The 12,271-nt window shown below is 40.0% G+C and overlaps 1 protein-coding gene across 1 annotated transcript in view; it reads left to right on the forward strand.

Moving 5' to 3' along the window:
• SLC35F5 (solute carrier family 35 member F5) overlaps nucleotides 1-12,271 on the forward strand; it is a 1,937,586-nt gene that overhangs the window by 1,416,657 nt on the left and 508,658 nt on the right. The window contains exon 15 of the mRNA XM_044074930.1: nucleotides 9,498-9,588. Within this exon, the coding sequence (XP_043930865.1) occupies nucleotides 9,498-9,588 (91 nt within the window). The remainder of the gene's footprint in view (nucleotides 1-9,497; nucleotides 9,589-12,271) is intronic.

Consider the following 12,271-nt stretch of genomic DNA (forward strand, 5'->3'; position numbering starts at 1 on the left):
ATCCTCATTTGTCAGTGTACCTTTTGAAGGCAGTTCATTGTTTGGCCCTAAAGTGAAGGACACGCACTCCAGGTGTGAGTAAGATGGAAAGATCTTCTCTGCAGTGGGCGTATGTTTTTCAACCCACAAAGAACCTTCTCTAGGAATCAACGAGATGGTCAAAAGATCTGGTTCAGAAAGTCCCAGGGTCCTTTCCAAGATTTGTGTAGATAGTTGGCAGAGGGGAGAACTCAAAAGGAAGACACTACCTGCATGACAGAGTAGGCCCGCAGAACCAGGGGCCCAGAGATTTTTTCTGACACACCTTATTAGCGCTTCTGAAAAGGGGCCAGATTGTCCATCTCTGGAGGCAGTCAGGGGGTCATCTATCCCTGCACCAGAGAGCCTGGCTAGACATTACAAAAGATGCGTGGGTGCAGAGGATTATTTCCAGAGGTTATACAATTCCTTTTTCCTTTCCCTCTCCCTTAGCAGTTAACAAAATTCCTAATGTTTCACCTGTTCAGAGGAAAGCAGCAGCTTTTGAAGTAAATAAGCTTCTAGAAAAAAGTCATCCAAGAGGTCTCCCCAGACCAGATAGAATCTGGAACTTTCTGAAGATTCTTTTTAGTGCCAAAGAAAACAGGGGACTGGAAACCGATTTCAGAAATCTGAACAAATTGGTTCAGTGTACAAAGTTTCGGATGGTTGCTGTTCAGTCCATTTTGCCTTTCCTGCACAAGGACGATTGGATGTGCTGAATAGATCTTAAGGATGCTTACTATCACATAAAAATGAACAGGTGATCCAGGAGATACGTACACTTTTGGCTGGGAGCCAGTCATTACCAGTTCAGAGCTCTGCCCTTTGGCCTAACCACAGTTCCCATGGTGTTCACCAAATGCATGGGAGTAGTAGCAGATAAATTGAGATTGCAGGGATTCTGGGTGTTTCTGTATTTGGGTGACTGGCTCAAAACTGCTACAACCAGGCATCCTCTGATAAAAACTCGAGAGTATGTACTCCACATTTGCTCTCATCTAGGGATTGCCATCAATCACAACAAATCTCAGCAAGAACCAAATCTGACACTAGAGTTCATAGGAGCTTGATTCAATCCAGTGTCAGTAAAAGCTTCCCTTCCTTTACCAAGACTTCAAAATATTGGATTCAAGTCAAAAAGATAATTTAGAATGTTTCTGTATCAGCTCTATTGATTCCTCAAGCCTTCAGGGTCAATGTCAGTTGCAATAGTTCTAGTACCATTAGCAAGATGATATATGAGAATTGTTCAATGGACCGTAGCAACTCAGTGGTCTATTCTACACCAACCTATGTCCGCCCAGATCAGAATAACTCTGGCATGCAAAAAGTACCTACTGTGGTGAATGCATTCAAATCAGATATCACAAGGTCATCCCTTTATTCTTCCCCAGCCCAAAGCCGTAGTGACAACAGACGTTTCCAAGATAGGGTGATGGGGGGTAGTTCTAGGGAAAGACGGTCCAAGACGTACGGTCCCGCAAAGAGGCCGGCACACCTGTCAACGTCCTGGAAATGAGATCAGTTCTTGTAGCATTGCAGGCTTTCAAGACTCTCCCTTCCGGGACTATTGCGATTCAGACCAACAATATGTAGTGGTATGGTACATCAACAAACAAGGAGAGGGACCAGATCTTAACCCTTGTGTCAAGAAGCTCTGAGAGTGTATCAGTGGGTGACCTCATCCAGTCAATTTCTTATAGCAACACACATTCCAGGGAAATCCAACGTGATAGCAGACAAGTTGATCAGGTCCATTTTGTTACCTCATGATTGGTCTCTCAACATGAGAGTTGCAGAAAAGATATTCCACCAGTGGGGCCAACCTTGCTGCGACCTGTTTGCATCTCCCCTCAACAAGTGTGGCAGGTTCTTTACCTGGTCCCCCCACCAGGGGAATCACCGAGAGATGCTGTCCTCCATGATTGCCCCCCCGTCTCCTCTATGCATATTCCCCAACCCCCAAGTTTCTCCAGAAAGCATCTATATTTATTTATTGACATTTGTTAACCGTGTTAGTCCAGCTGGGATTGTGGCCCGTTTTCAGTGGAGACCCGAGGAGAAAAGCTCCAAAGAACATAAAGTAATCATAAAAAAAAAGATTACACAAAAGTTTGACAAGAAACAAATTGTAAAAGAACATTTGAAACATAAAGCAAAAAGCAAATACATAATATGTACAATTGTGAGATTATATAGTATCAAACTAATTACATATTTACAACAGTGTAGGTACTTGAAGATAAGAATGTAAAGTAGATTGAAGAGCGGTCATCCTGATTGCCCCTTTTTGGCTTAGTCAGATTTGGTTCCCCTTTCTTTGGCCTCATCTGATTCACCCTCCATGGATTCTGGATCCAATTTCCAGACCTCCTGTCTCACCTGACAGACATGATGCACCCAGACAATTCAGGCCTAAAGCTTACTGCATAGTTCTCCACTTCCATAGATAGCCAGACAACATAGACTGTCCTCCACTGTCCATCATATGCTTTTATTTTCACATAAAGCTTCTACTAGAAAGATTTACAGAAATAAATGGAAAAGATTTTTTGAGCACAGCAAAAAAGACATTGACCCTTTTTCAGCACCAGTACATAATGTTCTTGAGTTCCTGATTTCAGTCTGTAATGAAGGGGCTAATTCATCAGCTGTTAAAGTACAATTAGCTGCCATTTCAGATTTTCATATAGGAATTGACAATTTTACCTTAGCCTCCTTAAAGCTGTGTAAAGCCTTTATTGGGGGTACCTTTCTTCTGAGACCACCTTTTAAAGATCCAACTCTACCATGGGATTTAAATTTAGTATTACAAGCTTTGACTCAGTATCCCTTTGAACCATCAGCAAAATGTGAACTAAAGTTTTTAACCTGGAGGACCATCTTTTTAGTAGCTGTAACCTCTGCTCAACGACTTTCTGAACTTCAAGCTTTGTCTTCCAAGTCTTTTTTTAATATTCCATAGAGATAGAGTAGCACTACGTATCAATACGTCCTTTCTTCTTAAGATGTTATCAGAATCCAACATCAATCAGTACATTAATCTTCCAGTTTTCTTTCCAAGTTTCACAGACAAAGGTTGAGTACATGTTAAATTTGTTGGACGTTCACAGTTACGTTTCTCTTTGCATAGAAAAAAGAATTTCAGAAAAAATGGATAATTAGTTTCCTTTGTGGAATCAAAATTAGACAAGCCAGTTGCAAAAGTAACTTTTGCCAAATGGCTGACTGATTTAATTTCCTTTGTCTATAACAAATTTGGCTTTTCTTTGCCAAAACCTTTGACAGCCCATTCAACCAGGTCCATGGCACCATCATCAGTATTTTAATCAATGTCTTCATGGACGATATCTGTGCGGCTGCAACTTGGGCTAATCCTCATATCTTTATTACTCATTACAAATTGGATATGGTCTCAAGCGGAAGAGCAGCGTTTGGCTCAACATTACTCAGGAATATCCTCCCTTAGAGTCCACCCAGGAATTCAGGTAACTGGAAACTCTATCCCAGTTGTTGAGGAATGAATGAAAATTTACATCAGATAAAGAAGTTACGTACTCACCATAACTTTTCATCTGTGTTGTCCATTTTCATTCTTACTCAACTCCCCTCCCACCAGTGCCCTACCTTTGTGGCTATTAACTTCTGCAAGAACAAGAAGGTTAAAAAGGGCCGGTGTTTCTTTGGTAAAGCTCCATTATTGTTTCCTTTTGTCAATTTGAAAAAAAAATGTCATGGTGAAATATAAGCCAGCAAACAAGATCTGAAGTATGTTAATGTATAGAACAATATGGGTAAGGGGGAGTTTGAGAGTTCTAGTGGCCACGAGAAAAAAAAAAAAAAAAAAGGCTGGGTCAGATCTGAGCCAAATTGTTGAGGACGAATGAAAATGGAATACACAGATGCAACACTATGGTGAGTACATAACTTCTTTTTTGGTAGCAGTTATTTCAGTTCTGAGAGTACAAGAATTGCAAGCCCTTTCTTGCAAACCTCCTTACCTGATCTTTCACAAAGATAGTGTCCCTGCGAGCTAATCCATCCTTTATTCCAAAGGTAGGTGTGGAGGCTTCACTAAATCCATCTGCCATTCAGTTTTGTTCCCTAATTTTGCCAACAGAGGAAAATGCATGATGTATTTGTTGAATGCTCACCATCAACTCTGTTTCTACTTTTACTGCACAAAGAAAGTTAGAAATTCTGATTAGATGTTTGTCCGTTTCTCAATAGCCGAACTGGAACATAGAGTTTCTAAAGTGAGTCTTTCTAGATCATATGAATACAGAGAGAAGGGCTTGTCCTTATACAAAACCATTAAGGCTGACTCTAGTAGATCATCAGATATGAAAGTTGTGTGCATACCTTAACGATAGATCTCTGTTGTCTGCTTCCTTACTAAGATTCCTGCCCTTCACTTCCCGCTCTTGTTTTTGGTGTTGCTATTTATTGGTTTCTGGTATGACCATACTGTTTTTACCTGACTATATTCATATGCTCTTCCAACTGTAGAGCAGAATATGTGCTAACATACTATTTAGTGAATTCTGTTCTCTGAGGAGAGGGTTCTGTTTCCATTATTTGATGCTTGGGCAAACTCGATCTGCGGTTACTTCAGGAATGGGGAGGAGCCTGAGCTTTAGTTCTAAAGTCTAGAGTGTCCAAAGTCAGATCTGAGGTCAGATCTGAAGGAACTGTCTGTTGAGAAAAGATTGAAGCAGACAGCACACCTCTGTCATTATGGTAAATGCATAACTTTCATATCTGATGTCCTTTTCATTCTTCCTCAATGAATGGGTTACAGAACCAATCCTCAAATCTTACTCGGCCACGTAGTACAGACTTTGGATCCAACTCCTGAGCTCCTGCCAGTACTCATAGTGCCATAGTCCATCCCCAATATCCTAGATCTCATTTACCACCAATGCACATGGACGTGAGGTCCTTCTCTCATAGCGTTTACTAACCTTTTAGGTATTTGTAATTGACTAAGTTTAATTTTCTTATTCAGTATTTCTTTTTGTATATTTTACTTTTACTATAATATTTAGAACCTCTCTTTTAGTTTTTTGGATATTTTTCTGGGTTAGGCCTCCAACTATTTTTTATAGTAGTCTGTCAAACATACCATTGTTGGTTTTCTGCCTTTCTTCCATCTTCTCTTATTCCTACCCTATTAAACAGGGTATTCTTTTTTTTTACCATTGGTGGCATTTTTCTTGCTTTAGCAGAAGCAAGGACAGATTTTTTTTTTTAGCAGGTTCGTTCTGATGCTTCATGAGTGGTCTCTCAGTCAGGGGTGGAAAGATTTTCCACCACTGGGGCCAACCATGCTGCAATCTGTTAGCATCTCTCCACAACTACAAATGCAACAGATATTTTGCCCTGATACCCCCTGAGGGGGGGAGTCACCGAGAGATGTTCCAATCCACGTTTAGTCCTCTAGTCTCCTTCACACCTGTCCCCCAGTACCTCTGATTCCAAAATTCTTATAAAAGGCAAGTTGGTTGAAGAGCTCGTTCACACTCATTGTCCCTTTTTGGCCTCACCAGGTGTGGTTCCCCTTCCTTTGATCTCATTTTTGTTATCCTCCATGGATACTGTATCCAAGTCCAGCCTTCTGTCACATCCCTTGGGGATGAATCATCCCAATATCCCAGCTTCAAACTAACCGCATGGTTTGTCCGGTTCCATTAATAGCCAGACAGCCCAGGTTTTCTTCCCCAGTATATGCAGTGCTGTTATCCTCACAAAAAGACTCAACTAAAAGGTTTTACAAGAGTAAATGGAAAAGTTTCATTTTGGTCTCTGAGAAATAACAGTGATCCTTTTACTGCCCCTGTCTCTGCTGTACCAGACGTTCTAGCTTCTCTTTTCAAAGAAAGTACTAGTTTTTCCATGATCAAAGTAGAGCTGGCAGCCATCTCAAATTTTTATGCAGGTGACAGAAAGTATTGTTTGGCTGCTTTCAGGTTTTGTCAGGCTTTCTTAAAAGGCACCTTCCTACATAGACCTCCAGTAAAGATCCCATCACCTCCCTGGGCTTTAACAGTGGGTACTGCAAGGTTTGACTCAAAAACCCGTCTAACTTTCAACAAAAACTGACTTAAAGTATCTGTCTTGGAGAACAGCCTTTTTTAGTGGCCATTACTTTCACTAAAAGTTTTCTGAACTCCAGGCTGTTTCATGTAGGACTCCTTTCATTGTTTTTCATAAAGACAGGGTTACCTTGCAAACCAACCCTTCTTTCCTACCTAAAGTGACTTCTGAATCTAATATTAACCAAGCTATTCATTTACAAGTCTTCTTTCCAGATTTTTCAAACAAAGGAGAATACATGCTAAATCTTTTGGATGTGCATAGACAATTACATTTCTGTTTACATAGAAAAAACAGATCAGCTGTTCATCTCCTTTTCCTCAAGTTGGCTGAGTTCTCCATTTTCTAAAGTTACATTGGCTAAATGGATAATTATTTGCTTTTCCTGGATGTATTCCCAACAGGGCCTTTTCTACCAAGAACGCCTAAAGCCCATTGAGCTAGCTCCATGGCCACTTCATCTGCTTTTTGGTCAACAACTTCTGTTGATATTTGTGCAGCAGCCACATGGTCCAGGTGGAGAAATGTCGTGGTCCAGAAATTTTATGTTCCTTTTTTCTAGATTGTGTTGGTTCCAATGGAATTTCCCAGTCTCCAGCTGAAGATCTACCTTCTGAAATACCTTGAAGTTAAAATTCTTTGTATTTATCTGTGTATGCTTGTTTTTAGTTATTTTGTTTAACTGGCATAGTGCGCTGATCCATATGGGCATGCTTTTCACATTCTTCCTTGGAACACTGGTTAAGTGACTGGCTAAGAGAGTCAGGCATTTGGCAAATGGAGGCTGAATGAGTCCAGTCTTACACTTTAGGAAGAAGTGTGTTAACACCTCATAGTGTTAGTCATCTGTAACAGCTTCATCTTCATTAAAATATAAGGCACACACACACACACACACACACACACACACACACACACACACACACACACACTCACTCACACTCACACACAAAAGGCATGGAGTTACTCAGATTCTCTTAATAGAAGGCCAGCTCTATCAACACCAGCATTGTTCATGGCAAATCCATCATTGTACATTAAACAAGTTCATTGTGACCAAACATTTAAGCTAGATTAGTTGAGAAAAGAAAACACATCTGCTCTCATTGCAATTTGATAGTAACAGTTATATTTCCATGTAGATTTCATTTTACCATTAGTAATTCATTTGTTTGATTGGTTAATAGAAGTGCTCAACTGATTTCTGATGTGCCTACTGGGCCTTGATAAAATGGGAATGAAAGAACGTTGCTGCAGGACGTAATGAAAGCATTAAAATAATTTTTAAGCAAGTATGTAAGATGTTTTAAAGTAGCATACAACATTTATTGAGGTAAAATGAGTTTCAAAGTTCTGTTACAAAAATACAAAACAGCTAAGTTGTGTGTTTTGTAATTTCCAGTCAACTTAAAAAAAAAAAAAAACCTGACAGACTCTGTCCTGTGGAGTTTTGAAATTAACTGGTGATGAGGTAAAAAAGGGGTATGAGTTTAGTTTTTGTTTTGTAATTGTTGGTTTTATTGTAACAGTACCTTATAGACCATCTTTGCATTTTTTAACGCTGCTAGAATTTGTAGCTTTCTGATTTTGTCATTTGCTAGCTAGCAACATCTTAAATTCTTAGTATGTAAGTGATGCACATTTTTCTTTGCACATAAGAGTAAATCAGTGGACCAATATTTCATTTAGAAAAAGAATGGTATACCTTTTCAGTGTAATGGATTCCCTTTTCCCAGCGTAATATAGTTTAATATGGTACTTTTCCATTATCGGGGCAACAGCTGTAAAGCGCTACCCCACACACGTAGTGATTGCTACCGAGAATTTATATCTGCACCAAGCAGCATTCTGCAAAAACCTGACAACCGTTACGTTTAGAGGAGGTGTTAACTAGATGGGACACCATAAGTCAAGAGTTACTTGTGCCTTTGAATTCCGTTTTCCGGATTCTTTTGTAATGCGTTGTCTTAGTTTGAACCTTTACTCATGTTCAGCACCATGTGGACCAAGTGTTCTAGTTTATTACACGTGTGAAGTTTGGAAACTAGCATGCTGCTTTAAGTTTAAATACTCACCCACCTAGACATTTGAAAGCACAGCTGAAAGGCAGATGTTAAGGTTTTCATGGATCACAGAATGCTGGCAGTCTTGAAACAATAGTATCAAAGGATTAATGTGCCTGTATAAGTGGAACAATTTGCACTAAGCAACTTTTGTCACGGTGGCTATTCTTAGGTGAACATTTTAAGTGTTCAACATGATCAAAACAGAATCCACTGGAGAGAGGGTGTTCAGAAGTGGTTCGTCTCACTGAAATGCATACAAATTGGACTTTCAGGCTACCAAATGCTCTCTTGAGAGTGAGAGAAGTAATAAAAATAGCTAAAGTAGGATCTCGTCCACCAAGAGCAAAAGGGTCGACTGACAACAGAGAGGATGCAAGAGGGAGGCCCTTTTCTGGTAACCGTGTCAATAAAATTAGAGCTACGGAAAGCCTTGTTTTCCACCGTTTTAATCAAGCTGAGCTCATACTTAGATATGGAAGATTAATAACCTAGGCTAAGAAGATCATTGCATGCGCGGGGTAGTGCGTCACAGCTGTTGCCTGGTTAATGGAAAACTACCTTTAATATTAATGACTTCTGTATTTCTAGTTAGACTAACTTTAGATACTTTTGACAAGTTTATTTCAGTATATTCCCAAATACAATTACAGCTTCTACAATATGGACCTGGAACGTGTTAAGTATTGAGGGAGAAAAAGTGATGAATACTATGAGGCACAGTTAACAAGCACATTTCCACTTTACATACATTTAACTGTTCTTTAGTATTTGCACTGTAGTTTTGGCATGTTGCATTAAATGGAAATTTTAAATTATTTTCTGTGTGTAGGAAAATGCAGTGCAACATTTACTTGTTTCATATTATTTTCATGCAGTGAATGGTTTTAAAGTTGTCTGGGTGATGTCTTCCTGTGTTCTTATGGTGTGATGAGAGCTGCATTAAGTTGGCAGTCTCACAGTGAAACAATGTTTTATATTAAATAGATGGCATCACACAACATTTGAGCAGCAAGCAAGGTCCAGGTTCTGTATTGCAGATCTGTTTTGCAACAGCAGAAGGAAGCCATGGAGAGCTAATTTAGAGTAGACTTTCCAAACGTTGAGCTAATGTTACAGTATTACAGGACAGGCTTAAGGACTTTGTAACAGATCATTAGAATTCCTGTTACATAAAATAAAATTGTGATCAACATTGTCACCAAACCATAAATCATTTAAAGCATCTGACTGATAGGAGAGTGTTATATTGATTAATGTAAACCATTCTTACTAACTACAATAAAATTAAGGATTTTTATGTTTTTTTCGTTTTAGGGGCTGTTTTCTTACTTCATCATTAATAGGGACCCTTGCACTAAGCCTTACCATACCTCTGTCCATAATAGCTGACATGTGCAGACAAAAGGTAATGTAAAATGAAGAATGTTTTTGTTTTTAGACTTTTTAAGATTGAAAAAGATGTCAATCATATTAAACACAAAGAAAGCAGCAGTCATAAAAATTTCAAAATATTAAATGCATTGAGTCTTTATCAAGCATAGTTTGAGCACTAAGCTCATTTAAAAATTGTGGGTATGTTGCATTATTAAAGATGCTGTTTGAAGACTAACATACCTATTTGGTTTCACGAGCATGTTGTGCATATGAAGTACCGAATCGTAGATGCTCCTAGTTTTCTGTAGTCTTAGTCAAAAGGCCATCAACAATGTCTAAATAATGTATGATGCTGCTTAGAAACATTCAAAGCAGAATGTTTTGTTGACTGGGTTAGTTCTGCTAGGGTTATAGCTTGTTTTCAGAGCAGACATGATGTAACATTGTTACTGATTAGACCAGCAAATTCCTCTACTCACCCCCCCTTAAAAACTTACATAGATGGAAATTGTGGTAATTTCTTTGATTATGAATAGTTTTGAAAATGAATGCTAAAGAAACCTTTTCATAATAGGTAGAAGTATGATCTCCTGCTGATTTGTTTTACAATATATGTTTATAAGAAAAAAAATTACAATATCATCAGGTTTATTAGAGCCCTTTCAGTGTGAAAACTGTAATTGTGAAAAAAGCCCCTAAAGCAACCAAACTGGATAACGTTCACTTGGTGTGCATATGCACTACCCGGAAGTCATCAAGGAAGACAGTTGGAGAACTGAGAGCAGTGAATTTTGAGAGCTCCATAAACTAGTGTAATAATATAGGAAAATTGTATTATTTTCAAGTTTAAAATGTCAGAAATGTATAGATAAACTACTAAACTACATAGGTTGGTACTGGGCTATCTGTCCGAAGGTATATATTAGCCCAGCCACGTTGTGCTGTATTCACCACCCCTTTAGTAGTTCCCTAGACCTTTGTACTAGCAGCTAGTACCCTTGGCCCCTATCTAGTAGTGCTGCTGGTGTGATCCCCGGTGTGAACTTTGTTACCCATCCACTCATCAAGGTTCCTCTTGAAGAGTGATAGTGAGGGGCACTGTCTTATGTAGATCAGGACCCTGTTCCATAGTAAGAGAAGTCTCTAGAAGGGAATCTATCCCTCCAGCATGTTCTATTCATTGTTGTGTTGAGGTTTATATCCCTAGAGCGTGTAGCTCAAGTAGATATGGTTTTGCTAAGATGGAGCATGTTCAACAATTCTGGGTTGGACATGGCTCTGTACGTTGGACAGAGATTGCCTCTGAGAAAGCGGTATGCAACAGAGAACAGTCTTAGCTTTTTCAATCGTGCTGCATAGGGCAACTGTTTGAGGCCAGTAATCCTCTTGGTTAGGTACATTTGTGGTCTCTCCAGCTGCTGGAGATGTCTAGCCAGGTACATTCCAATTGGTGCATTGTACTCAATAATGGGTCTGATGAGGGAAGAGTAGAGGGGCACCATTACATCCTTAGATCTTGATGCAAACCCTTTCGTGATCAGATGGGTCACATAGAAGGATTTTCTAACCACTTTGGCAACATGGTTATCAAAGGAAAGCTGACTATCTACTTGTGTCCCTAGATCCCGTATTTCTTCTTCAGATGTCAGGGGATTACCTCCTGTGTTGTAGTTTGCGGGTACTCTGTTTTTTTCCAAAGGGGATTACTACACATTTTTTTGCATTTAGCTTGAGACCATGGCTTTGACACCATGCATCATTCTCATTTAGGCCCTTCTGGAGGATCTCCATGTCGGCCGGAAACTCTATTATAGCACCCAGTTTGCAGTCGTCTGCAAACTTAGTCAGCCACAGCCCTTCCGTGCTTGCCTGTACTTCTGAGAAGTATATGCCAAACAGGAGGGGCCCCAGGACAGAGCCCTGAGGCACACCACTCATTACTGGTCTGGATTTGACATAGATCCCACTACTCTTACTTTATGGGATCTGTCTGAGAGCCAGTTTGCGATCCATCTTGTGACATAAGGGTTTATGCCCAGGCTGATGAGCTTATCTATAATACCTGAATGGGGAATGGTGTCAAATGCTTTAGCAAGGTCAAGGTAAGCCGTGTTTACCTCCTTTCCCTTATCTATAGCCTGAGTAACTGTCTCAAAGAAATCCAACAGGTTCAGGAGGCATGATCTGCCCTTGACAAAGCCGAACTGTGTAGGGTCCAGCGACTGGAGGTTCCCAATCTCTCCATTTATGAGTTCCATAATGATTTGTTCCATAGCCTTACAAATCAGACTGGTCAGGCTTATTGGTCGGTAGTTCCCAGGGTCAGTTGTGGCCCCACCTTTGTGTAGCGGGACCTCAATTGCCGTGCGCCATTCTATGGGCACATATCCTGTGGAGAGGCTGAGACTGAACAGAGTATTAAGATGCGGGGTTAATTCCTTTTGGAGCTTGCGTATGACACAGCCTGGGACACCATCTGGTCCCATGGAGGCAGTGTTTTTAAGCTTTAGATAGAGCCTTGTTAACCAACGTATCGGTAATAATTGGACTTAAACAATCCCCTGGAATGGTAATAGGCCCTGTAGGTGGTGGTGGGGGAATTTGCACTGAACCTGTCAGCCAAGATGTTGGCAATGTCAGAAGGGTCCGTGTATTTTGTTCCATTTTGTACTAGCTCAGAACAGACCTGAGCATTGCCAATTTAGGTTTTTGAC

This window comes from Protopterus annectens, chromosome 6.part0 (assembly GCF_019279795.1).
Source record: "Protopterus annectens isolate FY-2018-M chromosome 6.part0, PAN1.0, whole genome shotgun sequence".
Classification (NCBI taxonomy): Eukaryota; Metazoa; Chordata; order Ceratodontiformes; family Protopteridae; genus Protopterus; species Protopterus annectens.